Here is a 27,596-nt window from a genome sequence, read left to right on the forward strand (position 1 = left end):
AGATTTCCTCAATTTAACAAATCAAATTTTAGTCTGATCCAAAAAAATAAACTAAAGAATCCGAAATTTAAGATAAAGGAAAATGATTTAATAATCTACAAAGTATAAATACAACAACGTGAAGATCAAAAAGATACTTATGTTTCTGCCTAATACTATTCTCTCTCCCTTATAAAACAGCCTGAGCTAAGATAACATTTCATGTCATTGCTCAACGGCATTGCTTCTTAATGCTTGGGAATCGACCTGTCCATCCAGAGTATCCTGTTCCACAAATTATCAGAGAGGACAACAATTTAGAAGCCCTGAGGAAAAAAAAAAAAACAAGTGATGTTAAATGAGATAAAAGATGTTGAAACCAAAACCTGCTGTTACGATTTCAAGAAGATCGGCAGTGTCAGACGTATCCTGGCCCCATGAGGATAAGCTTCTTGCTATGAGCCTAGCCAAACTATCCAAGGAGCTACCGTTGAAATTAGGTTGCTTGAGTAAAGCCTCTTCTGATGTGAATTCAAAGATCAGAGAGCAGATGCTTGCAGCCATCATCACCACCGATGGGTCATTTGTACGATCTATCACAAAAGGAAAATAAGAAACTGGCATTATTTAACATAGTTTTTGACATTTTTCAGGATTTTAGCTGGAACAAATAGGAATCATTTTCACCTGCCCAACATGCCAAAGCTTTCAGTAGTCTGGAAAATGTAGAAATTTCTGGAGTCAAGCTTATTTCTTCCCTCTGTTCATAACGTTTAAAACTACCGTCATGATCGGGATAAAGCAATGGGCCATATGTATGCAAGTCTTATCTTAGGGAGAAGAGAGTACCTTCAAAAGAATATTCATAACTGTATCACAGGCCAAGAATATGCTACCATCTTCATCAGTACTCTCACCACAGCGTTCGATCAGTTTTATTAGGCATTCCACAACCTGTATTGAAATAATCAGACAACTCCTTTGTATGATATAAACACCCAAACGTATTTAGGTCAAGCATACAAATAAAGGAAAAGCTGTAAATGAGATTTGTTCAAGCATAATGTCATCGGTGTACAGTAACTCACAGCTATATAGCCTCTTGAGGAAGCCAAGAGTTTACATCCTTCTGCCTTCATTGTTATTTGACAAAGCAATGGGAGCAGGAAGCACGTGGACAAAAACGGGCTGTCAAAACAAAAAACGTTCAGACCAAGTTATCCTGGGAGGCATTACGTAAACAAGCTTTGTAACAGGGCCAATAAGATAAAGCAATATGCTCAAACCTGGACTCATCTTCTCCCTCCACTGAAAGCATATAATCCAAAAGATCTTGGACCTGCTCTTTGCATGCAACCGGAATTTCGGCAAGATAGCTGTTGAAAACACCAAAAAAACTCAGTGGGTGTCAGAATGGTAAGGAGGCAGAGGCCATCCATGTTCTTCCATAAGTAGTATTAGTTTACACAAATTTTAATGGAGCAGCAAACAACGATTACATAAACACAAAATTCACCAATCTCATATGTATATATATTCAATACAAAAATAAACAGAAAGAGAGAATTAAGAAGTAATATCTTAGAAGACCAAAGAGTGGTTATCTGTATTCTGTACCTTCCAGTCACTCGCACAGATGCAAGAAGATCATTTCCTTTCTTATTTCCATGTTCCTGTATGAAAGAGAACATGAAAAACAATTATTACACATAAAGACGCTCAAAAGAAGTTTGATCTTATCAAATATATAGAGTACCTTTGCATCTTTCAGATACTCGAGCACCACTCCCACTGTCTCATTAAGTATTTTAATCACCTTCTGGAAGACAGCTTCATCAGTTAAAGTCCCTGCAAAGACCACAATGTAAATAATATTTCTTTGATGAAGGAAAAGGCTGACATGCATTATGTCAAGCGTAAATATTTTCACACTATATTAATCAGCGCAGTTATTAGATATTTGAGCAATGACAATTAAAAGTACTAAGAAGGTTCAGAGAAATAACATACAATAACAGAAAGGTGAAAGAAAAAAGATTGTATAGGATAAAAATAATAGCAAATTGCAAACATTAACAAAACATGATTAAGATCTATGTTATACCTTCATTTTCACCAACAGATGATATATGTTTGATGATCTTTTCTACCAAAGAAAACACGATTGGCAGATACCGTTGCTTCAAAAGAATGTCTTCAACAGTTGAATTATCCTTAGGAGCTTCATACTTCTTGTAGGCGAGATCATTTAACAAAACGGAAATCTCAACATGTGATGACTCTAATACCAGCAGGAGACACCTACAAGAGAAATCAGCATGGTGTGAATCCTTCTGTCACTATGAAAATGTATGTTAAGTGAGATTGTGTTTTTTATACCTATCAGCTGGAAGATCAACATTGGGTAATTTTACCTGACCGATAAGCCAATTTTCACCCAATACTGACATCATATTCTCAGCCAGAATCAACGCATGAAGCTTTTCGGAAGGTGCTACACATGAACAAGACAGGTTTCTTAATGAAAGCTTCAATTGCATAAAGGATGTAAGCAAGCACTGTATCAATAACATAATGACCAAAGGATACTATTCTTTTCATAAGTGAAAACAAGAGAGGAATTTTCTCAGATAACAAGTAGATGAAATTAAGCGCAAGAAAAAAATGCCAGAAATAGGTATGCCAGTTCTAGTGTCCCATACAAATTGGTAATAGCTTTTAACTTACCCACACGGTTCTGCAGAATTGCCACAACACCACTGCGCATATAGTCTGCCCAATTGTTGTCTGGCATGGAACGAAGAGGGTCGTGAAGAAGTGCCTACGCATTTTAAAAGTTCCATGAGAAACATATAATCAGATTGGTACACCCAAAAAAAAAAAAAAAAAGAGGTACACATCAAGACAGTGAAGCTCCATTTATCAGGACAATTACACCATCCACGTAGATGATAATAGCACTCTGATTTTCCCAAATTCAATGGAAAAGAGAAAATCAAAATTTTTGGTGCTTATAAATTCACATGTATCATGATTGTGACTAAATCTAAAAGCATAACTTCGCTAAACTACAGCTACTTTTCCGAACAATGTAAGGGAAATGAAAACTCACAGAATACTCTGACGAGAAGACTGCAGACAGTAGATGGAGTGCTTCAAACTTCAGGGCATTATGCAATACCGCAAACTGCCGTGAGACAGCAGCAACCTGAATAACAGATAACACTAAGTTTCAACTCCAACTTAAGCACTGCAGCTTTAGTAATTGTTGCAAAAACAAAGAGAAAGTTAGCCAAGTAAAGTAGACTCACCACCAAAGACAGTTCTAAGAAGCGTTCAATATTCATACTCTCACCAGAAAGCTGACTAACCAATAACTGTAGAATCTTTATAGCAACCTCCATGGCATGCGAGCCTGAATAACATGTCTCATATAAGCTTTGAGGGAGCAATTATTATCAAATCCATATACCTCACTAATCTAAGATGCCTTATATACACAACAAAACAATGTAAAACAAATGAATAAGTAATTTACCATCAGGTAGATCAGACATCTGGGGAGCTATGACTCTCAATCCTCCAGAGTTTATCAAAGTCATGACACCAGCTTCACAAGCCGTGGACACCAAATACAGAAGCTCATAGCAATCTTCGAGAATGTTTGTAGTTTTTCTGAAATTTCCAAAAGCCAATTTCCTAACTTTTAAGATGTCATACACAGAAGCAAAACTTGAGAAGAGAAACATTGGAAAACAACAGATGAAAGAATCAGGTGATGTAACATACCGTTTCGACATAATTTCAAGAATTAGAGGAATTCTGGAGACCATCTCTTCTGAAGAAGCTATCTCGGGAACACGGCAGAATGCAGCAAGAACAGTAAGAGATAGCTGCAGATACACATCACGATTATCACCACTACCACTACCTGCCAAATAAAACAAATAAAAAAATCGAAACCAGTCAAAACCCCAACACTAGAGAGAGCAACAAAAACCTTAGTATCTCCACTAAAAATCCAATCTTTCCCCAAGATTAGTATAGTATCTAGTGTGCGAAACAAGAGAAAGATCAATAGTTGGAGGGTTTTGTTTACCGGTCCGGAGAAGACGGTCGAGAAAGTGAGTACCGACGGCTTCGTAAACCTTGTTGAGGGAAACGACGTCATCGCTCTTGCAAAATTTAGTGACGAGAAGTAGACCGGCGAGCCTCTGCTCGTCCCTCTCCCCTTTCAATAGCTTAAGGCAATCGTCAAGCGACGGAGATCGTTCCTCCTGTGGTGCTTCCATAATCACCCAACTCAACAACAACACAAGAGTAACAAAAGAAGACGAACAGAAATTGAAAGCGAGAGAGAATGCAAAAAAAAAAAAAAAAAGTTGAAACAAAGTTCCGTTCCTTCGAGAAGACGAAGAAAAATATATTAGTGAAATCAGAATTAGGCCCAAAAAAGTAGGCCCAATATAAATGGGCTTCTTAATTTCACTTCGTGTAATAATCTAAAATAATATAACCTCCTATATAATTAACGGAAATTATAAAACTATTAGAAGAAGAAACACTAAAGAATTTGGGAAACTAATCATTAATCTGCTAGCAACATGCAAACATCATACGCGTATTGCAACATCATACTAGAGTACATTTCAAGCTAGTGTAGTTTTAATAATGATGAATACAGCTTGATACATTACATACGAAATTACGAACCATATTGGCACTTTACATATAAAAGCTCACAAACCAAAACAATACAGATCTGTTCCCTTCCATAAACTACTTTATGTACACATATATAAAATAAAACACATACAGTATTAATAAGCCGCTACAACAAGCAATTCAGATTCTAGAATCCGGTTTTATAGGCAAACCGGTACCACCTATACTAAACACAATCTGTACGATCGTAGAACCGGAGGAGAAACTGTGTCTTTCATTTCTGGTTCACTTGAATTCACATGGCAAAGAAGACAGAACCATCCTCTCGTTAGTTGCTATTTCACCTACGACTTGTCGGTCCTGAGTTTGGTTAAGAAAGAATATATCTTGACCGGTTTTGATGAAATTACAGGATGGGAAAGTGATAAGATCTTGCTTTACCGTTTGCGTTTGTTCTTGGAAAGAGTAGATGATGTGGAAGTATTGCTGTTCCAGTTTCTTTTCCTCTGGTTGATGAACCAATTGTTGATTTGTTTCAACTGCAAACCGGTTTCTTGTACCAGTTTTGCCTTATCTTCCTCCTGCAGTTCCAAAACAAACATCAAGAATCAAAACCCGCTTTTGACAATGTCGTACCCAAACTAAACTTCCCGGCTGAGGTTCTTACAGTTGGGTATGGCCATTTTGAGTGAGTACGCCACCACTCTTTGAGTACAGAAGTTGTATCTCCAGGCAGCTTCCCCGCTCTTCTCTTCCTCATGATCTCTTCTCTTATGTCCACAATCTTCTCTTTGAAACCCTATACGAGAAAAAACAAGCAACGAGATAAAACAATGTGTCTTGTTTTGTGTAATGTTAACATTGAAACTTGCTCAAGCATATTACCTGTTTAAGCTCATGCTTCAGTTCTTTCTTCACACGTTCCATCAAGGATCTCTCTCGTTCGGTAGGAACAAGAGGACCAAACCCCATCAAGCAATCTGAACCGTCCAAACTTCCATCAAACATGTTGACCTCGCTATCTACTTGATTATCATCTTCATCATCCGACATTGTCTTGCCATTACTTTCACTTGGAGAAACTCCTACAAACCAGAAGAAAGACAAAAGCAATAAAATCAAAACACCTCTAACGCGAGAAGGCAACAAAGAAAGATTTGGGACGTTACCAGTTAGGGATTGCAGTGATTGTTCGATCTCCCAACAAGCAGTAATAGCTTCCATTGCATGGACACAAACGTGGTGCTGGAGTTGTTCTTTGAATGAACATAACAACACAACATAATGTGACTGCAACATCATAAAACAAAGGTACACAATTCCAATTCATAAGACATACAGACAGAACGTTACAAAATAAATATTATGTTTTCTTTCTAGTGGACAAAACTTAGATGACATACAAAACTCTTTTTAGTAAGAAGCAGACAAACAATTAGCCACCAAGAAAGAAGCATTGTCCAACAAATACAACTTATTTGAGTCAAACCAAAGCTCATAATTCGAATTTAGCTAACCAAAAAGGAGAAGCCAAGGATCATAAAGACGACTCAAGAACCACATGAAAAATGTGAATTTGACACTCAACTAGTAAACATAAATCAAATGCAGAATCGTTCACAGTTCAAAAATATTGGAACTTTGCATGAACCCTATCCAAATTTGAACCTGAAATTAAAGAAAAAATTAAACTTACCATGAAATGATCAAGTTCCTTGTTGTCCACAACCACACCAAGAGTGGAGTACTTGTCGGCGACGGTATGCAACTGACTGAGCTGAGCATCGATCCTCGGAATCTGGTCAACGGGAGTAGCAACCCTAAGGCAAGCCACATGAGCCGCAAGAAGCTGCTCATACATCGGATGTCTCAAAATCGCAGCCTTATAGCTAGCGCTCCGCCAATCTTCACCTCCAACAACACCGAGTATCGTTTCACCGTCGGCGTTGACCCCGTCGATGACTTCAGAACGGACTTCTTCGGCGTTTTGGATCTCCGTATGAAAAGAGAGCCACAGTGGGTTAGCATCGGAAGCGGAATTGTCTCCGTTGCGGTACGGAGGAGCGAGATCGGACTCAGTCGTGGCTAGGGTGGAAGGGTGGTTGAGGAAACTGGCGGTGACGAGCGAAGGTGTTTCAGAGAAGTGACGCTGCTGCTGCTGCGGCGGTGGAGGTTGGTTTGATTGGTCGGAGAAGTGTCGGAGAGGAAGGTCTTCTTGTGGAGGAAGGAGGTGAGAGCTGTTGTTAAACGACATTGTTTTCCTGCGTTTTGGGGATCGGAGAAGAGAGAGAGAGAGAGAGAAAGAAAGGAAGGTCTTCTCTTTCCTCTTGTTTTGTTTATTTGTGAAGACGACCAAAGTGTGTGTGTATGTGTCTTGTTTTAATTTAATCTTTAGTACACTTTTTTTTTCTTTTGTTTGGCGCAACCTCAGTTGTTTTTAATGTCAACAACATAAACATAAAGCTGTAAGCCTGTAACCAAAATTGGTAACATAAAAGAAAAATAACAAAAGCATGAAAATGTCAAACGTGTAGAGCGTTACCTGTGCTTTCTAAACTAAATAGAAGAGGTTTGAGATGGATGAGAGATGTCAAACGTGTGGGTTAGAGGGGGAATCAGTTAACCATGTCCTCTTCCAATGTAGTGCAGCAAGACTTATTTGGGCCCTTTCTGACTATCCATCTCCGGAGAATGGTTTTGACAAAGGTTCAGTGTATTCAAATATGAATCATTTGTTGGTTAATAGAGGGAACAGTCAATGGCCTACTCAGTTGAGAAAGAGATTTTTCCATGGATTATCTGGAGAATATGGAAAAATAGAAACATCAGATTTTTCGAAGGAAAGATTTTTTCGGCTCCTAAGTCTGTGGAAAAAAATTAGAGATGATGATGAGGAATGGTTTACTGCTCAAAGACTGGATTCCAATGGAGAAGAAAGCTCACTGGTTGAGAAAGATGTCACAGTTCCTGGAGTTAACAATAATCTGGCGAGGGAAAGGAGAAGTAATAGACACCATGGATGGGTTCCACCACCGGCTGGGTGGGTGAAATGTAATGTTGGTGTTTCATGGTCACGGAGGAATCAAATGGCAGGAGGTGCTTGGGTTGCGAGGAAGGATAAAGGCGAGGTTATACTTCATAGCCGTCGAGCTTTTAGCAACATAACAAGCAAAGATCAGGCTCACTTTGTGATTACAGTATGGGCTATGGAAAGTTTAATCAGTCATAGAAGGACCAAAGTCACTTTTGGTATTGAAGGTACTTTCCTGGCAAATTCGGTGCTTAGACCGAAAGCTTGGCCTTCTTTTTACTATGAATCGGGGGAAATTAGTAGGCTGTTGGAATTTTTTGTGCAGTGGGTTTTGGTCTTAGAGAACCCAATAACTAACAGAGGAGCTCATCTCATTGCCGCAAGCGTTACAAGTGATTGTCGCAATCAATCTTATGTTGCAGTTAGTTTTCCAAACTGGTTGCAAAGTATTTTTGAAGATGAGAGAGTTTTATCCTCTGTATAGTTATCACTGTTTGGGAGGGTTTTTGGATAGATTCAATTTGCAAAGTTTCAGGCCAGATTCTCGTAAATGGTAGCTCGAAACTTAGTTTAGCATTTGGGTAAAAAAAAATTTGTGGTGTGTATAAGGAGGTGCGAAGAAGGAAGTAGCAGATAAAGTTTTTAGTTTTATTAACATCGATTGTAACCGAGTGGTTTTATCAAACCAATTTCTAATATTAATATAATTCCAGTTGACCAAAAAAAAACAAAAGCATGAAAATAATAAGTTTGGTGAGCATTCATGAGAATGACTGAATGAGTTTAAAAAGTTATGTAAATCTAATTTTCACAGAACTTGTAAGGTTGTACTTGTACTATGAGTATGAGCCACACTTTGGTACTAGTAAAACCATATATAATCGGTTGTGCTGTTGTGCATACGTTTTGCTATTTTTAACTTCAAAGCTGGCCCATCACTTATGCCTTTTGTTTCGAGGATCGAATTAGCCTCGCGACAAGGTTTGTGCTTCGATCCACCTGTATATAAATGTTTGTAATCTCATCCCAAACTCTATCTGACGTTAGTTACATATTCAACAAATCTAGTTAAATATGCGTCTATGGAGATGATAGATGATTCTCAATCTAAACAATCATTGTGACTTATCAACCAGTCGGCCATATTCCCATGTCTTGCATATATAACACCACCGTTGCTGACTAAGACACTCCTCTAACTCTAAAGATATTTGTTTCTAATTTTCCATTAAGGTCACAGAATCCAATAAAAAAGATTTACACTTCATCTTAAGGATGGACAAAAGGCTAAATATATTGAAGAAAAAGAGTCTTCCATGACATGACCCTATTAGGTGAGGTGAAGTGGTTGATTTTTTCAAAATAACTAATTTGGAGTTATCTCCTTTAGATTTATTTTAAAGTTAACTTCTTACATATTTTATGAATAAATACATATATATATTAGTTAATCCGGATACATATAAAATAGCTAACTTATTGATTAAATTTGATAAAATATTATAAAGGTTATATTATATTTTTGAAAGCAAATATCATAAAACATCTACTTGGGAAAAAATTGAAAGTAAAAAACAAAAAATGAGAAGTATTATTTTTTCATTACTTCAAACTTAAAAGAATGAGAAGTATAAATAATTACCATCAAATTCATTTATAAAGATTTTTAAGGCACAATAATTTTTTTTCCTTTTTTTAACAAATGAAGGATTCTTATGTCCATCTCTCTTGCCCCCCAAAAAAATAATAAAGAATTGTTTGTATAACTTAAGACAGTTAACTTGGGATGCATGAAATGAAACAGACTGAAACAAACAAATTAGCTGATAAAACAAGTTTTTGTTCAAAAAAAAAAAAAACTGATAAAACAAGTTGGCATTGCTTATATTCCAAATAATAATAAAAAATAGAAAAGTAATCTAAAAGTTACCTAAAAAGTTGAAAACATCTTATATTATGAAACAAACAAAAACCTCTAAAACATTTTATATTAATGAAAGAAATAGAATATTTCTTTGGCGACGAATATCAATGAACACGCCGACAATCCACCAATAGCATTACATCTCCCAAGTTTAAAAATTAAAATGAAAAAAGTAGAAAAATCATAATGGCTCAAGAAGAGATTTGATGATGGATATTGGATAGATGATCTCTCTTGTCTTCGTCAAGAAAAAAAATTAAAAAAGAAAAAAAAAAGATGATCTCTCTTGTCTTGTTAGGTTAGTTGAGCAGAAACTAGGGTTTTTAATATTCCATCTGTCTCATAAAGATTGATATTTTGAGAGATTTTTTTGTCTCACAAAAATTGATATTTTGTAAACTTCTAGAAGTAATCATTAAATATATTTAAAATTTTGAATTGTTATTGGTTTAAAATTAAATAATATTTTTTTAGTCAATGAAAAAAATATATTTAAACTCAGTAATCATTGTTTTTTAAAATGTGTAAAAATTTATAAACAACCATCTTTATACAACCATCTTTATCAGACAGACAGAGGGAGTAAACTACTAATCTAATACGGTGCATAATTAAGAAGGAAAAGTTTGAAACAGTAAAGTCTATTTAGCTGTCCTACTTTTTTGCTCCCATAACAACAATTTCCAATAAAGCTTTTTTAACTACAACGAATCGGGTACAAAAGAGAGAAAGTAAACCTAATTTCCACCTTCTTCTAAAAAAAAAATCAAGAAGTAATGAACGTTTTAGCCCCCTAAAATAGAAGGAATCAGAAAACGAGAATGCTACGGGAGATGATTGTTTTAACCTCTTTTTTTATCCTAAGTATTACATTCACTTTTCTTTGTTAAAAATCTCCAGCTCCATCCTTCTTGAGACTGCAAAGCTTTGAGAATAAGTGATTCTAGCTGGTACCGTACAATATCTCCTCCTCTGATGGTACCATGTTGAGATCAGGGAGGAAGAAGACACTCCCCTGATTTTCCGAGTCACCCTCTACTCTGCAAGATTTTGGTACGGGTTGTGGTTTATGAATGAGATCAACCCGAGTCTCGTTCTTGACACGGCCTGAACTCAAGTCCAGCTGAAACAAAGACAACAAGTGTAGATTTTGATTCAGATAAGAAAGAGGCTAACAAAGAGACAGAGAATCTGGAAGATCATAAATACCGCAAAAGATTGCTAAGAAGAATCAAAATTTTATTATTAGTTTTACCTTAATCCTCTTCAATCTTTGATTCCTTACGTTTTGTTCGTTGAATGTTGCTCGGAGACTTGCAATCTCCTGTAGAAAAAATGTTGGATCCATTTAGAATAAAGAAAGATGCAAAACGAATAAGAAACCATAATGACAAAAACAAAGAAATTAGCAAGTAGAATATACCTTTTCAAGGTCTAGTCTTTCTTTCAACTTTAAGTTCTCTTCATTTTTAAGCTCAGAAGATGACTGTCAAAAAAAAAAAAAAGAAACCTCAGCTAAAATAAAAAATTGGGAATTTAGGAGTGAAGTTGGAATCCAAGAAAGAGAGTCTCTTCTTATACCCTCTTTTTCTTCAAACTCCTGGAGAAAGAACTAGTGATTTCGTTTGTGGGAAAGACCTGCAAAACAATAACGTATTTGATTAGCAACAGCACTAGACAAGATGCCAAATCTGACAATTTGAAGTTACTAGTATGATTAAACAATGCTGACGAATAACAACGACAACTGTATTATTAGATCTCTTTACTTTTTATAATAAAAACCCAAACATCTTAATTTTAACTAACACATGGGAGTAGTAAAAGTTTAATTTTTCCCACTAATAGAAATTTCAAAAGAAAGTCACTAGTAAAATACTCAATGAAGGATGATGGCACATCATGACAATTCCGTGTCATCAGAGTCGTCATCACTCTTTTAAAGATCACGTGACCCCAATCCCTCCGACAAGATTTTACTCGTTTCTTTTCTCTCAAAACGCTAACGTTTAGGGCCTCAAAAACGTAAAGCAAAACGCGCACGTTTGACCAACTAGCTGTACTATTCCTCATAATCTAATCTACAAAACCTTTTTTTTGATAATTTATTCCTCAAGACAACAACAACAACAAAAAAATTTTGACCGGTTCCTAATTAATTCCCATCTAACCGGCCAAACGCTCACAGCGCAAGATCCGGTTCGACGCGTACCGGGTATTTCGGTTACTCTTTTTTAACCGTCAACCTCCAGATTTATCAAACAGAGTAAAAAAAAAAGGACACCTCTGAAGCTTGTTTCTAAACGAATACTAGCAAACTTTTTAATTACCAAAAAAAAAGTGAGGAAAAATGGAAAAACAGATAAACAAGCTTAAAGAGGGTTTGACTTTTTTTATTACTAGAGATGGATAGATTCATTTAACCTAGAAGGTGGTTAGAACGGCGAAACACGGCGGAGGATATAATTTTCCGGCCGATTCGGTTGCAATTGAAGAAAACAGAATAAAAGAAGGTCTAGTGAGGTTTTCAAGCGTGCGTGAGATGTGACGTCATCCTAAATTTGAGAATCGTGGGTTTTGAAAGAGAGAAAAAAAAATGAAGAAAAACAATGAGACGGCGAAGGATCTTCTCAATTACGAGCACACGACGGACGGCGATATCCGGATTTCCCGGCGAGATCGGATTCGGAAGAATCAAAGCGAGGGGAAGGATTCTCATCTCACCGCAGCTACCGTGATTCGTAATCGAGAGAGAGAGAGAGACAGAGAGAGAGGAGACAAAATCGAGGATGGGGGAAAGAGAAGGTACCTTAGATCCAGATCCTGTAGACGTAGAGCAGCTAGCTTGACGACTAGTATCCTCGAATCCATCGGCGGAAGGAGACGCAGAGCCGCCGCGACATCCAGATCCACCACGGCTTCCAGATCCGCCACTCCAGGAGAGAGGAGTCTTCGGACTAGCTCTAACGGAATCCACGTCTTTCTTAATCGAAACGGTAACACTGCCGCCGCCGCCAGCGAATCTTGAGGACCGAGACCGTCGTTGACGGTTTCCCCATCGTAACGGAGGTAGATTCGCCGCCGGCTTATCAGTTCCAGCATGTTTTAACCGTAACAGAAGCTCAACAACCATCTCGTCGTCTGTCATCGCCGTCTTCACCCAGTCATCTTTCACCGGAATCTTGGCTGACGCCGACGCAGTCTTCTTCATCGTCGGTTAACAACGACAACACTAATCAAAATCTCTGTAGCTCCCGTGGGAACCAGATACAGAATAGAGAAGCTGAGAGAGAGATGAAAGGAAGAGAAGGTTACAGAAGAGAGAGAAGGAAGGAAGGAAGGAAGGAAGGAAGGAAGAGAGAGAGGAAGAAGTTGAAATATCGAAATAGAGAGAGAAAAAAGATAGTAGATGGGATTCGTGTTATATACGAACGAGGCCTCTCTCTCTCTCTCTAAATTATTCCTCTTTTTATTTTTATTTTTATTTTCCTTGTTTGTTCTTTTCGAAAAAATAAAATTGAATATTTATTTCCATTTTAATGCCGATATGAAAATGCAAGATCGGGTCTGTGGCTAGATGGATTGCCGATTTGGATTTAATTTTTTGTGTGAGAAAAATTATTATTATATCAAAAACAAAATGTGGGACCCAAAAACTGTGTTGTGTGGGGGAAAGGGTATGTGGAAAAATAAAATAAAACAATAAGTAAAGATTCCCTAATAACAACTCTTTTAAAAAAATATAATATTGTCACAAATTTAGTTTAGGATACAGTTTTCTTATTTCTCTGGTTAGGTAGAAAAATCTCTCTATGCTTCTCTCATTAGGGCAACCCATCAATTATGTTATTGGAGTGTTAATTATCTTTTTAGTAATTGGGACCCCAAAAAAAAAACTGACGTGGCAAGTTGATTCAGTAAATAACACGTCATACTTCACCAATGTTTACTTGACGACTAGGCAAGTTGTTAAATTATGAATGAGGGTAACAAGAGTTCCCGTTATTTAATGATTCTAAAATATCTCACCTTCTGTGTTTCTTTCTTTTATAGAATCTCTAAATTCAGGATTAGGACCAAGAAACAACTTCTAGATAATGGGGCTATGGGCCTTCTTCAATCAGGCCAAGGTGGGCTGTCTTATTATATGAGAGAGCAGAGATATCTTACAGCTTGGACCAACCAAATGTCACATAGTATAACAATTGAGATAATGACACCCTTTTTAAACTAAAGAAACCACAAGAGCAAGGACATCTATAGCTTAAGTTCATATGATAATCGATATCCTTCAATATTAACTCTGATAAAAGTCACATTCAACTTCTGAGATCAATTGGCTTTTTTTTGTAGACTTCTAATCATATCAATAGTATTTGTGACAAAGTCTTTGTGTAATTCACATATCAAGTCAAGTCTTTATTATATTGGGAAACATCTGCGCAAGTGCTAATTTGCAGCCTTAAACATGTACAAAGTCCCAGGGTCAATCCTTCTTCGTGGTTCAATTCATTCAATCATTTACATAATCCCAGATTTGTTGGTGGGTCAACTATCTTCTTTCAAATAAATGTTCAAAAGCTGAAGAAAAAAAGACTAAACCAAAGATGCCAGATAGAACTTATAATATATATTCGATAATATTAAAGATAGAAGTACAGAGAATTGTAGTACAGAAGATTACATAGAAGCCTTTACACTTCATCTAACCAGTAACTACATCTCCGTGATAGTTTGACTTAACCTAAACGACACGAAAACAGACGAAGAACGCTTACGGAATAACCAAGAGACCCCAACAGAAGAAGAAAACCCAAATTAAACTTCATATCTTACCAGTAAAACACATCTCTATAACTTACCTTACAAAGCTAACTCAAACGAAGAGAACCCTAACGAAATGAGAAAAGACTCAAAGATATAATTAATTTACTTTACCCAGATAACCTGACGATTAAAGCAGAAATTAAAGACCCAAAAGATACAGAAGATAGGAATAAAAAAAAAAAGAAAAAGGCTATGCACAAAATACTCCTACACAAACACTAAACCCTAAGAAGAGAAACTAAGACCTGTTAAGAAGATATTTCGATCTTGCCCCTTGAAAAAATAAGGGAAGATTCGAAACGATTCATAACGAAGATGTGTGGTTTCTTCATCTTCTAGATTCATCATCGTCTTGGAGATTATCATTTTTCTTGTAGATCTTCGGTTTTAAAGTCGGAATCTGACGATCGGTAAACAGAACTGTAACACTTTCGTAACCATTTTGGGATCATCTGAGACTTGGAACAAAGATGATCGGAGACAACCGCCGTCAAGCGATGTCAAGGCGAAGCATCCTGATCAGATCATTGGTTGCATCGGCGGCTTGGAACAAAGAAACGCTCTTCTTGGTGAAAAAAGCTGGAAGCGGTACATCGCTTGGAGGAGGCGAAGTCATGGTGACCGGACCGGCGTAAAACGGGACTGATTTCGATTTGCGGCCAGATAAACGGATCTGACTCGGAATCAAACCCGGATCGGGTCCAATACGACGAGTAGATCCCAGATCTGACTTCTCAACAACCAGATCTGTCTTTACAACAACCAGATCTGTAGCCTTGCTAGGGATTTCTTCGCCGCGCTTCAGGATTCTCACCTGACCGACGGCAACGGTGTTTTTGGGACCCTTCTTGACCGTTCCCTTAGGAACGAAAGCAGAGACAGCCGCGCGTGGAGGAGGAGGAGGCGGCGCTACAGGAGGAGAAGGAGATCTGGTCGATTGGTTACGAGGAGGACTCCGGCGCGTACGGTTGTTGGAAACGGGCTTTTTCTGCCTGTTGGGACACGCGCTAGGGTTACGGGGATGATATCTCATGTGGGAGAAGGGATCTTTCAAACAATCTTGCGGGTTGAGAACGGCGACGCCCATAACTTAAACGGAGGCAGATTAGGTTTCAGAGAGGAAGAAGACGAAGAGATTAATTAAATTATCTCGGGGAAGATGGAAATTTTAGAAAATGGAAAGAGATAGAGAAAAATTAGAAGGGGTGAATGAATAAATGAGGAGGTGGAAGAAACGTTAGTTTTATACACGAGAGATTGCTCTCTCTCTCTCTCTCGGCCAGGATTAAGACGGTTTCTTAACCAACTCTCGCCTTCTTGTTTGTGTTTTACACGCGCTGAGTTGTTTCCTCCTTTTTTTTCTTCTTTTCTTTAAATCTATTTTCCTTTATTTTTCTTCTTTAACTTTTTTATATGTTTACTTTACTTGATATGATAATAAATGGATTTTGTCCAAAAACAAAAAAGATATGTTAATAAATGGATCAATATTCAATACTTTGGTTGTGAATAGAAATATATACATAGCATAAAGATTATGTTTTCTTTTTTCTTATTTTTTTTGAATTATCATCACATATGTTATCTCAACATTTACATTTTTCTATTTATTATTCCTTAAAATATCCCAAAAAATTCTAACAGTGCAGATTTTGCTTTGATACTAGTTAATATATATATATATATATATTGACACGAATAAGAGATGGTGTATAATCTCCCCCTAACCCAAACCAAAACAAGTAGCATATATATTAAAAGGTTAATTTATACAACTGTAAGTGTTTATAGTTGTTGACAAACAAAATGATTAACAATAAATAATTTATCCAAGTTGTCAATAATAAGAGATAATTGCAATTTTCCTCTCTTTTTTTAATAAAGCTGCTTTGCCGAACAGTATCCAAGCAAAAAGATCTTCCATTACGCATTTGTCGCTTTCATTATCACACGTTAAACATAAAATAATCCTTTCATTAGAGAGGCATGTATCTTCTCAACCCTTTGAGTAAACTTCACATTATTATTCTCATACAAAATAGTATGCTATGCATCCATATGACCATTACTAATTAATATTGATACGAACGCTATTCTTAAGAATAAAATTATTTACAAAATAAAGCTAATAACAAACTGGGAAATAAAACGCGGTTAATGTATTGGATGGTAATAAAAGACTCTTAAGCAGTGACAAAACCAATAAAAACTGATAAGGAGAACAAAGAAACCCAAAGACCAGTAACCATATTACTATTTGATAAAAAAAAAACATAGTGATACGACCTTCCTAGAAATACAAAAAAAAAGAAGCTAATATAATCAATTAATCATATACTAGTATATAAGTGGAGCTTCAAATAAAAAGCCAATAAAGATATTCTGAATAGGTGGAGTAGAATATTTGTGTTGGGGGGAATAGGTAAAATGACAACAACTACTTGAAAGAAGTGGTCGACCATATTAATAATAATATTATTATTATAATAATAAATAATAACTGTGAAAGAGGGCGCGTGAGGTTTGATTGAAGTGGTTTCTTTTAGCTCTAGGGGTTAATAAGACAGAGAGAGGACAGAACAGAGGAGGAACCCACGACGAGAGAGAGGGAGTCTCACCTACGCGTTACTAGGGTCCCACTTCCCCCCACTTCTTCTCTCCGTCTCATTTTTTTTTCTTGGTCTGCTTGCCCCTCCAATAATTAATATTTCCCTTTTATAACTCAACCCTTGGTATTCCAATATATTTACTATATTGCCATGCACTCGTTTATCTTCTTTGTCTTTGAATATTTCTCTCTTTGTCTATACTTTTCGAGTGTTGCAAAAACAAAAATTTGTACTTTTCGATTTTTGTTTTTTTTTTTCGTTTTCTTTTCCCATTAAATTAAAATTATTATTTCTCGATCTTATTTGTAAAATTATGTAACTTATGAGGAGAGGCTTTTTGTGTTGTTGTTTTCTTGTAATTTTGGATCGTATTCATTAATCGAACCAAAAAAGGGAAATGAAAATGAGACAAGGAAGTAAAAAAAGATGAAACAAAAAAACGCCTAGTTTATCATGGTTTTGGCAGTGGTGGTGGGCAAATATCTAAATTACTAATAAATGAAAATCATAGTAATAAATAATCTATCGGAAATAACGGAGAATCCACGTGTTCGTTTGTTTGATGACAATTTAATCAATTGGAACATGACACGTGTAATTTGACGATAGGAATGGCGTGGTGTTGTGTTGTGTTTTTTTTTTTTGTTTGGATTCAGTCAATCGAGCCGACTCAAGTTTAATCAACTTTGGCCGGCCGTTTACATATTTTTTAGATATATATGTATGATTACTCTTCTTTATTCTTTTTTTAATTAATTGCTTCTTTTAGGGTCTATTCTTTATTCTTTTTTAAGATTGGTCAGTTCGGTTAGGTTTAGACCGGACCGACAATAAATTGTCGTAACTCAGACCCAAACAAGCCAGTTGACCTCGTATACTTCAAAACTCCTTATTACGTATTAACGTATTAGATGAACAATGAACCGTATACGGGTTGGCTTCAATTTGTTTTTCTAAAAATGCAACCAACGGTCTACGGTTGGCTTCTATATACTATACTAGTACTGTATATGCCTTCTGTCTATTTTTAGGTGTTAGTTGAGTGATAAGTGATAACGCTTATTATTACAACACTTTTTAACTTTTAGCTAATGCCGACGAATTTGCTCTGATGCAACTGATAGTCTTACATCTCCTTGGTCATAAGCTCGTAACCGAAGCAAAATATTAGGATCTCTCCAGTGACCCTTGTCTAATTTTTATGTAAACCATGAACTGCATATTCAACAACCTTGATCCAGGGAGTAACCTAACGTATGTAGAAGTTTTTTTTTTTTTTTTTGGGTCAAAACGTATGTAGTAGAAGTTAAGTCACAAGATTCAATGTGAAGCTCCGTTCTTCTCCATACTCTGTTCCGATAGGTATTGTTTCTTAAAGCTTCTTATACATACATGTATTCGATGCCAGGATATGATTATTATGTTAGTTGTCCTACGTATTTCCAAAAATCTCATCCAGATTCCCTTTTTTTCTTTTCTTTTTTGTCACTCTCTCAAGCCTCACCACACCAACCGAAACACACAGGCAAACAAAAAAATCACAATAACTTCCTCACTTCTTCGGTTTGACAATTGGCGGAATGGTCGTAACCACTCTGCCAATTTGGGACGAAACCGAAGAAGTTTAGTATAAATAATAAACACACCTATGAAGAATAAAATAACTCATGGAGGATTCCAAAAAGGGGTTTAGCTTACAGGCTCCTGAGCTCCGTTTGTGTCTTTGTCCTGTTCTTGTGCCGCTGAGGACGATCCATGCTCTGTGCTTACCATATCACTGCTTTGCTGTTCTCCTGCTGTATTGGAAACAGCCTTTTGTTTCAGATATGCCTCCAGAGGAAAAGCTGCAGCTTGGAGAAGGCTCATCATGCTTACTCGGGAAGCCCCCGGGTCTGAGTTTAAGTCAATATTTTCCCCTGCGGCTGGCTCAACCGCTGGAATGCTCTCCACTTCTGTCTCATCTCTGCTCTCGGACTGTGCCTGTTGGCTTGCCTGTCCTGCCTCTCCCCTGCTCCGCTTCCGCATCATGAGCGTCCTGAACCGCCTCTTCACTGCCTCGCACACAGTGCATGTGCATGTCGGCTTGTGTTTGCCTTTTCCGCTCGGCGGTTGGCTGCAGACAATGCACGAACACCCTGCCCGGTGTCTTGGATGCTTGGTCGTGGCTGCAACCGCGATTTCCCCTTGTTCACCGGTCGTGGTGATGCCTGCATTTGCTAAAGTTTCCGCAGCAGATGCCTCCTGCGCCTGGTTTAGCTTTTCGTTTGTTGATGCCATTCTCCTCCTTTTGAACTCTGTGGAAATGAATCTTAAGCTTCTATGTAAAGAAGTTTCTAATTAGACAGACCAATAAAAGCTTCGGATCATACCTTTACTCTGCCGGACAAGTGTATCATGTTCTCTTGGAGAGAGTTCATCAGGTGCAGAACATGAAGACCTGATGATGCAAGCAGCAACTCATATTATTCAGGTGGCCAGTTCAGTGAGTCAAAAATCTTTAATAACAATATCCCATATGTGTAGCCGAAATAGATTGTATCAGTTATGTCTAAAACAAATGTGAAATGTTCTGTGGTAACTAGTCTAGGTTAAGCACATGAACATGCAATCTTGTTTACCTGGCAGGATCCAAGAGATTATCGGAGCACAACCATTTTGGTGGAAGAAGAGTATCCACAGGCAGCCGTCGCCATTTCCCACAAGCATCACACTGCACCCATTGCTCTTGTTCCCTGAGAAATCCAGGATCACATATCAGAACCAAATAATCAGATGTTCAGTAGTTCATTTTTTTCTTTTTAATCATTCAGTGTGCTTAATTCTTTTCATCCTATCATTGCATAGTACATTAGGTCTCACCCTGTTTGACGTGACACAAAAACGGTCTTCTTCCCGAAAACTGGTGGTTCCTGCGTAGCAGCAAGCACACGATTTCAGGAAAATATAGTGAAAAGATCCAGCTGTTTTTGACAACTAAACAGGTAAACAGCAACTCACGTCATATTCTTCAAAATCTTGATCTTCCAACGTAACGATGCTGGGTTTGGCGGATTGGGGCGGCCGCAGCAGTTCCTGTGCCTCATCCCAAGTTACTTTCAGTTCCAGAACATCTACGCTATCAATGAGAAGACGCTTGCTCTTAGTCCCAATGTTCCGAACCCGTTTCCTAGCAGAAGTTAGGGACGACTGAAGAAATAAGTTATCCTTTCCCGTGTCCTCAGTCTTCTCTAGTTTAGACCAGTTGATGTCACCACATCCCGGATTCAAGTTGTTGGAAAACATGTTTAGATTGGGTTCATTGCTTCCCTTGAACATCTGAAGACCCAAAGAAAAATATATCACTGACTGCATAATTATGAGAGTACCAGAAAGGATTCTTTTCCAATACTTGACTTTACAGTGACAGTTTCTTATGCCTAAGGGGACAACTCTCCGCTTCTTATGCATTTACCTGTGTTGCTGTAGAGTTTGTCGCTTTACGGTATCCCATTACGAGTTTTCCTTCAGGTTCTGTACGGCTGAACGTTACTGCAGAGAACATGGGAATATCCAACACATCAGATCTAATAAAAAATTTACAGTTCATCTCTTGGTAGAACGCATTTCACTATCCTCGCATGATCTAATGAACCACGTGCTATGAGTGTAGTTAACATGCTATGAGTAAAGGGTTTGAAAAGTACCAGTGTCACCAGCTTGCAACTGCATGGACTGTATGCAAGGAGTCACACCCTCCAAAACGTACATCCTGCTGTTATTATTAGGCCAAAATCTGAACTGGAACACCCACTCTTTCCCTTTTATGTCTTGTATCTTCAACGGGAGACCCTCCGGTTGAGAGATCGGGGGGAAATAGGCCTACAGACAAACGAAGAAGGTTATAGCTGATACCAGACATTTAGACAGCTATAGTTTGGGAATATCATATATACAGCGAAAGAAGTTACCTCTGCACATGCTTTCGGAAGAACCAGTCGACCAATACGACCCGCATCGCTAGCACTCAGAACTTTTTCAAAGAGTGGTATAATTTTGGAATTTGAGCTTGGAAAATAAGCAGTTAAGGACACCTTAGAACATAAACAATAGTGCATCATGGTCGAATAAAAAACAGAAACACGATAATATGAACATACAGATGAGGATACTGTCCAGATAATTGCTGCAGCTCTTGGTCAGTAATCCTAGGCCAATAACGAGGAAGCAATTGGGTCTTCCCGCGACCTTCTGGAGGAGGCCGAGCGACATGAATCTGTGACACCAGGCTCCCGTTAGGCTCCATACCAGCAGCAGTGGGAGCTGAATTTGCAGGTTTTGGAAGCAGTTGCCTAGACCGAGGGGCCAGTTGGAAAATCGAAGTAGCCTTACTTCTGTCATCAACAACAGCATCATGAAATGGACTCGACATAAGCGTAGGTCCAAGTGAAATGCTCAAGTTAGGCTGTGCAGATAATTCCTGTAACTCTTTTCTTTCAGTTTTGTGTCTAAGAGCATCTAGTCTGGAAGGAAGCAGAGATTCTTCTTGTTTCATTTGAAGAGAAGATTGAGTGGAGCCGATTCTTTGAAAGTGGAGCAAGTGCTTAAGATTTGTCCTCTCAAGAACACTGCCTACATGCTCTGGTGAAGCAAACGAAGACAAGTCCCTACCGTTGGATTCTTGACTGACATTCTGTAAGAGAGATAACATGAGTATATAGTGACAGAGAATCCACGACCAAGGAAAGCATCATCCCTTGCAAGAAGTTGATTCAAGGAGGGAAAATAGTCTTACAGAAAATAGTGCAGACTTCTTAGCGCAACTAATACAGGTAACGCTGCCATTATCTAGAAGCTCCATCATAAATCTGGAAGCAATGCATCCACAGTGAAGGCGCTGCGAAAACAGAAATACGTATTAAGAAAAACAATTGTGATATGTTGAGCACAAACACGAGTAAACAATTCTTCACCTTGTCACATGAAGTACACTCTCTCCAACCAGACTCCTCGGCGTGAAACACTTGACAGAAAATGGATTGCTCGTATGCGGACCTACCAAAAACCAACATTCACAAAAATTACTACAAAGTAAGCAATCAATGAAATCAGGATTCCCCTCAAACCTCCACTCTTGTTCCAATTCTCAACAAACCCACAGCACTAATAGTATTCAAATTAGACACAAGAGTGAATGCCCTTACCCACACTTATCGCAGAGAGAGGCCAAATCGCCAGATCGCATAGGCCAGCCTTTCTTCCACTCGCCCGACGTTGAGACTGCTCCGCACAGTGCATTCATGCAGACCTTTGTTGACTCCATAATTGACCAAGTGAGCGGCTCGATTCAATTGTCAATCGAATCAAATAAAAGATGAGTATCCTATTCTCCGCACGATGATACTTTAAGCCACAACAAACTTCCTCTTCAATAAAGGCACAAGTATTAACAATATGCAATGCTTAAGAGTTATATATATGGTATCAGAAACTTCCTCTTCAAACACTTACCGGATGAGGCAGAAGAAGATGTCAGATATATTAGTGAGAAACTCAATACGCTCCTTCTGAGACAGACTGTATACGGATATAATCATATAAGATTACGAGATACGATGAAGATATCAAGTTATCAACGGTTATAAAGTAATCAGAATCCGTAAATGAAATTACAACCACATAAATGGTTAAGAGGATATTGGAATCTAAAAGGTAAAATTGAATGCTAATGATAAAAAACAATTTAAAGTTCATTAGAGATAAAGAAAATCAAAGCACCTTTCGAAGAAACTTGTCCAAAAAAGAGAAATAACGACTCACTTCCATCTCCTCAGTTTTCAACAAAACAAATTCTAGTCTTTGTCCAACGAAACTTCTTAGTGGTGCAGTGGAGATGGAGATGCTGATGAGAGGAAACTTACGATTGGGGCTAAAGTAAGCCTCTTAAACAATTGCGTCACTGAGATTACACCTTCATATACAATATATAAGTCCACTATCAAAAACTTAACTGATGAATCCATGAAAGTCCCAGAAGTGTATACTAGTGATAATGAGAAGAATGCCTCGAGTTTAAAAAAGAATGAAATGATTCTGTAGACAAAACTAAGACAAACCTTACAGAACCTTCTCAAACCATTCAATTGAAAGGAAACAATCCACCAACTATCTGAGCTGTAGTAGGCTAACAACAATTCCAGTACAGGAAGATGTAAGTCTTATTAAACCGCTAAAGAATCTACAAACTTGCAAAAGTCATCAAGATCCAGAATCTGAGGGTAGGCATAACTTTAATTGATACTAAACAGAAGAATATAGACTTGAAGAATAAATGTAATAAGCAGCTACATTAAGTAACAAGTAAGCAAATAAATTACCTTAACAAAAAGGAGAATATAAGTTGCTAGAGGAGAATATAAGTTGCTGCAATTGGAAACAAGTTTCAAACATTAGGTATTTAAAAATTCATAAACAACCAAAGGAAGAGGATGTATTTATAAAGTGAGAAGATAACAGAACTAATAGTAAACATTGATGATACACATTCTTAATCGAAGTAGTGTCATTCTTCTTCAAATCTTCAGAAACCAAATTCGATTCAACATGAAGAAGAAGAAGAATGAGAGACCAAGTTCGTTGAGAATTTCCAGATAAAATTTACAACTTTGTAAAACCCAACAGATATAACGATGTAAAGGTTCAATCTTTAGAATCCTAAATCCGAAATCTACAGTATTTTTGCACAAAACCATGCATTCTAGTAAAACAAATAAACAAAATCACCAAAGTTGCTACACACTCTAATCAAGCAAGTAAATTTATAATGACAGGAGAGAGTTTAAGCCTTACCTTGGTCTTGGTGTGTGTGCGTATAGAGAGAGCCAATTGATTCTATCGAAATAGGACGGTACAGTTTTTGACGGAGAAGTGAAGTTAAAACCAAGTCAAAAAGTCGTCTTTACGTCGACCAAGTGAAGAAGATTTGAGCCAATCCAAATCGAGCGATCCTCAGATTGCAATATAAGGATTTGTAGAGAGGTTTAAGATATAACGAAGAAAGAAGCTCTTGAATTTGGTTTCTAAATAAAGAGGAATTGGTTTCTAAGTAAAGAGGAAGAAGAAGAAATCACAATGACTTGGAGAGGAACCTCCATTAACAACAACAACAACAACAACAACAAAGAGGGCTTTGTTAACAAGATTTACTAATAATCAACAAATCTGAACCGTTAGATTGAGATTTTTTTTTGAGTATATGTAACACAAAGATGATGAAGTTTTTTTTATTTATATAAAAAACTGCTGATGTCAGCCTGACCTAAAAAAAAAAAACACAGTTTGCTTTGTTTATGGATATGAGAATAATGTAAAGTTTACTCAAAGTGTGAGATCAATAAAATATTAATTAATGTGTACGCAAAAGGTAATCTCTGTTTCGACCTCACATACACGACACACCCAAAGTTTTGCTTCTAGATTTATATACGTCTATCACTAGCTCTCTCATCCAACAATTGTTATTTGATTTTCATAAAATAAATTTGGTTTTTTCTAGAGGGTTGAGAGTGAGGAACCCACGACGACCTTACCAACACAACATCTCATCAGCTGTGTTTAAGGTCCCACTCTCCACTTCTATAATCTCTTATCTCATCTTTTTTAGTATTATTATTTATTAAGATGGACACTCATGCCTTTGCAAGTTAAAACTTTCCCTTCATATATATTCCAACCTTAGTTTATACTCTATTGGCTATTATTGCATAGACCAGTCTCGGTGATGGATACATAAAGGTGATGTGGTTCACGGCTTCAGGACGCTCTCCGCAATGTATGCTTGTTCTTTATTTCAGCTATTGATCTTCTATTTGCCACCGATAGAACATAGAACCTAGGCTTTTTTTTTTTTTGCTAAGCAATAGAACCTAGGCTTGTTAAATGTCGCCCAAAGAATTAGGATAATGAACGGAAAGTTTATGGGCCATTTTGAAGCACAATCATCTTCTTGAAAAATATCACTTATTAGCATATACAAAATTTGTTGCAAATGAAAAAAAATAGTTGGAAAAGATCTTGGACCGTCAAAAAAGTCTTATCCGATAGGCAAAGGTTGAGTTTAATTTAAACTAGGCATAGATTGGTCCTTTCGCTTTGATAATACTCGATTCCTCCCTTCTACGTACTGACACTGTCTATCTCAAGTATGTACATATATACATTCATTGTATCAATCACAATACGTACATGTTAATGTTTATATTGTGGATAAACAATTGTTAATTATAAAATTCAGAGAGAGAAAGACTTTGTATATCCCCTTTTGCTATATATAAAGTAATGCGAGAACAAACCAATATTTCGTTTATATATGGAGAAAGAAATAATTATTATTTTTCTGTTTAACGTACGGAGTTACCTACCATATTGCTTACACTCCAAATCTATATTATTATTTTTGAAGTACATCGTTTATGCCCTTCAAGTTTCACTTATTTAATATGTTTTATTTACAACATTAACCCCTAACAATTTTTCTAAAATAACATTTCGTAGAAATTCAATTAATAAAACTATTTAAATCTACCTAATTTGATACGTTTATTGCTATAAATAGCTAAACAACATCTATACATTTCGATTTTTTCACAAACAACTCTACACATTAAATTTTTAATCCCATAAAAATATTCAAATTTATTTTTATATTAAACATATTTGAGTTGTTTGTATCTCAAATTAATAGTTAGAGAAAAAATCTGTTAGTTTCTCTAAATTATCTCGGCTTAATTAATAGTTTCCATTTAATATTTTCTACATTTATTGAAGGTGATAATATAGTTTCCCTAAATTATTTCGGCTAAATTAATTGTTATTCTCTTTTAAACACTATATATATATAGATGCACTGCATAGTAACATGATATGTTTACTTTTATAACAATGAATTTTAATTGATAAATTAAAAATGAAAATAATTAATTTTTATATACATTAAACACATAAAATAACTATTACTTCTCACATATCTCTATATGATTCTACATAAAAAAAACACAATCAAGTGGTGTACCGCGGTCAAAACTTAGATAACATAGTAACATTTATATTAAAAAACAAAAAAAAAACTTAACCATTTTATTTAAAATCATATATGAACATTAAAATCGTCCCGTAAATTCAATAAATAGTTATAGATATATAATTTAAAAATTAATAAAATAACAAACAAATATAATATACGTATTTTAAATATTTAAAATTTTTAAAATATAGTCTTATGTTACACCGCGGGTTAAATCCTAGTGCTTTGTTAATATAAAAACATGTTCTGTTGCAAAATAGATAAAAAGCATGATGGACTTGAAAAGAAACGATAATTAGGAAATTGGATTAATTAGCATGGTTGGTAGGCTAAACCCTAGCTAATCTAATCGCTATTACATTCTCACCTACTTTGCAAAGTCATTCAATTTGCATCCACGAATTCATACTGACAGTTTCGTATAACTACACATGCAATCTTTTGATTTCTGCTTGGCTTTTTTGAGAGGCAGAAAAAAAACTTTTATGCAATCATTGATTGGTATATATTAGTTATAACCGAACCAGTATTCTATATGAACACTTTGACGCAGGGGTTAATTCAGTCTCAGACACTAAGAGAGTAAGAGATGTAAATGTAACGCTTCAAAGACTAAAATGCAAAATACCAAATGTAATTAGATAGGTAACTGCATGAAAAGGATGATATCAAATGTTGGTTATATGTTCTAGGACTCCAAGCATTAACAACATGAACTAACATTTTGGACTTACACATCGATCCGATTAATTGGATCCGAAAGGTTTCAACTTCTTGTACTCTTGTTATTTTATTTTTTCCATCTCTTCGTTTACATTTATTTTCACATGCTCTATATATCTTTCTTCCAAGCCAACTTGATTAGCCAAACAAAATGGTGTCGCAATCAAACATTTCTCAAATGAAACATTCAGACATTTACACTCCCATATGTTGCATCATGTTATATGCCATATTAGTATAATTAACATCGTTGCCTTTCGGATTTCGCCTATGTGAAATACTCGCGTTATATCTAGGAACCATCAATGTGTATTTTTTATTAGTATAAAATAGTAGTTGACAAAATAAAAGATCTATCCGATGCAAGTGCAAAGAATCACTGACTCCAATATCAGTGCTAAGACTTGGAGTATAAGAATCCAAGTATAATGATTCTTTGCACTGATATAAGAATCACTTGGTAAACATATACCAAGTTAATAAATAGGCACATCTATTAAGATTTACCAAAGTCTTGATTAGTTCTTTCATCCAAGTGAAGAAACATTAAAATAAAAGAGAGGAATTCATTTCACTTTAATCATGAGTACTCATTCTACATTTGCGAAAGGATCTTTCATTCACAACCGTCATTTTGTGTTTAGTTTGCGTTTACTTTAATGATGATATAATTGACGACCCAAAAGAAAAAAAAAAAAAAAAAAAAAAAAAAAAAAAAAAAAAAACTGGAAAGTCTTCTTATGACTGTCGGTTTGACATAACTGGTCAACTTTTGTTGTC

At 36.5% G+C, this 27,596-nt stretch overlaps 6 protein-coding genes across 13 annotated transcripts; 1 reads left to right on the forward strand and 5 right to left on the reverse strand.

The window, feature by feature from the left end:
- Window positions 1-66: 66 nt before the first annotated feature.
- Window positions 67-4,412, reverse strand: LOC104716981 (uncharacterized). The gene is made up of 16 exons (XM_010434475.3): window positions 4,079-4,412; window positions 3,769-3,910; window positions 3,518-3,654; window positions 3,291-3,394; window positions 3,092-3,187; window positions 2,707-2,800; window positions 2,359-2,473; window positions 2,084-2,280; window positions 1,736-1,827; window positions 1,597-1,652; window positions 1,266-1,355; window positions 1,068-1,167; window positions 829-933; window positions 667-739; window positions 366-572; window positions 67-264 (listed from the first exon to the last, which is right to left on the reverse strand). The coding sequence occupies exons 1-16, from the start codon at window positions 4,269-4,271 to the stop codon at window positions 212-214; spliced, it is 1,854 nt and encodes a 617-aa protein (XP_010432777.2). The 5' UTR covers window positions 4,272-4,412; the 3' UTR covers window positions 67-211.
- Window positions 4,413-4,684: 272 nt separating this feature from the next.
- On the reverse strand, window positions 4,685-7,174 carry LOC104716982 (homeobox protein knotted-1-like 5). Of its 3 annotated transcripts, none has more exons than XM_010434476.2 (6): window positions 6,341-7,174; window positions 5,814-5,934; window positions 5,530-5,729; window positions 5,312-5,443; window positions 5,086-5,225; window positions 4,685-5,004 (listed from the first exon to the last, which is right to left on the reverse strand). In XM_010434476.2, the coding sequence occupies exons 1-6, from the start codon at window positions 6,896-6,898 to the stop codon at window positions 4,989-4,991; spliced, it is 1,167 nt and encodes a 388-aa protein (XP_010432778.1). In that variant the 5' UTR covers window positions 6,899-7,174; the 3' UTR covers window positions 4,685-4,988. The 3 variants fall into 3 exon arrangements, with proteins under 3 accessions (XP_010432778.1, XP_010432780.1, XP_087325292.1); XM_010434478.2 differs by having other exon boundaries at window positions 4,685-4,988; window positions 6,341-7,024; XM_087469166.1 differs by having other exon boundaries at window positions 4,904-5,225; window positions 6,341-7,024.
- Window positions 7,175-7,220: 46 nt separating this feature from the next.
- On the forward strand, window positions 7,221-8,159 carry LOC147935775 (uncharacterized). The gene has a single exon (XM_087470278.1). The coding sequence runs from the start codon at window positions 7,221-7,223 to the stop codon at window positions 8,157-8,159; it is 939 nt and encodes a 312-aa protein (XP_087326404.1).
- Window positions 8,160-10,321: 2,162 nt separating this feature from the next.
- LOC104716983 (uncharacterized) lies at window positions 10,322-13,211 on the reverse strand. Its single transcript, XM_010434479.3, has 5 exons — window positions 12,409-13,211; window positions 11,181-11,237; window positions 11,023-11,085; window positions 10,855-10,923; window positions 10,322-10,722 (listed from the first exon to the last, which is right to left on the reverse strand). The coding sequence occupies exons 1-5, from the start codon at window positions 12,808-12,810 to the stop codon at window positions 10,543-10,545; spliced, it is 771 nt and encodes a 256-aa protein (XP_010432781.1). The 5' UTR covers window positions 12,811-13,211; the 3' UTR covers window positions 10,322-10,542.
- A 996-nt stretch (window positions 13,212-14,207) lies between these two features.
- Window positions 14,208-15,637, reverse strand: LOC104716984 (uncharacterized). Its single transcript, XM_010434480.2, has one exon. The coding sequence runs from the start codon at window positions 15,511-15,513 to the stop codon at window positions 14,917-14,919; it is 597 nt and encodes a 198-aa protein (XP_010432782.2). The 5' UTR covers window positions 15,514-15,637; the 3' UTR covers window positions 14,208-14,916.
- A 2,837-nt stretch (window positions 15,638-18,474) lies between these two features.
- Window positions 18,475-24,520, reverse strand: LOC104716985 (B3 domain-containing transcription repressor VAL2). Of its 6 annotated transcripts, none has more exons than XM_010434484.3 (17): window positions 23,861-24,520; window positions 23,389-23,434; window positions 23,128-23,195; window positions 22,790-22,982; window positions 22,523-22,588; window positions 22,216-22,437; window positions 21,985-22,066; window positions 21,807-21,908; window positions 21,184-21,704; window positions 20,983-21,079; window positions 20,719-20,893; window positions 20,487-20,563; window positions 20,033-20,350; window positions 19,895-19,944; window positions 19,654-19,767; window positions 19,405-19,472; window positions 18,475-19,329 (listed from the first exon to the last, which is right to left on the reverse strand). In XM_010434484.3, the coding sequence occupies exons 6-17, from the start codon at window positions 22,332-22,334 to the stop codon at window positions 18,725-18,727; spliced, it is 2,328 nt and encodes a 775-aa protein (XP_010432786.2). In that variant the 5' UTR covers window positions 22,335-22,437; window positions 22,523-22,588; window positions 22,790-22,982; window positions 23,128-23,195; window positions 23,389-23,434; window positions 23,861-24,520; the 3' UTR covers window positions 18,475-18,724. The 6 variants fall into 6 exon arrangements, with proteins under 6 accessions (XP_010432786.2, XP_010432783.2, XP_087325294.1 ...); XM_010434481.2 differs by having other exon boundaries at window positions 21,172-21,704; window positions 23,861-24,465; XM_087469168.1 differs by having other exon boundaries at window positions 23,128-23,185; window positions 23,861-24,331.
- Between the last annotated feature and the right edge of the window lie 3,076 nt (window positions 24,521-27,596).

This window comes from Camelina sativa, chromosome 10 (assembly GCF_030686135.1).
Source record: "Camelina sativa cultivar CO46 ecotype springtype chromosome 10, ASM3068613v1".
Taxonomy (NCBI): domain Eukaryota; kingdom Viridiplantae; phylum Streptophyta; class Magnoliopsida; order Brassicales; family Brassicaceae; genus Camelina; species Camelina sativa.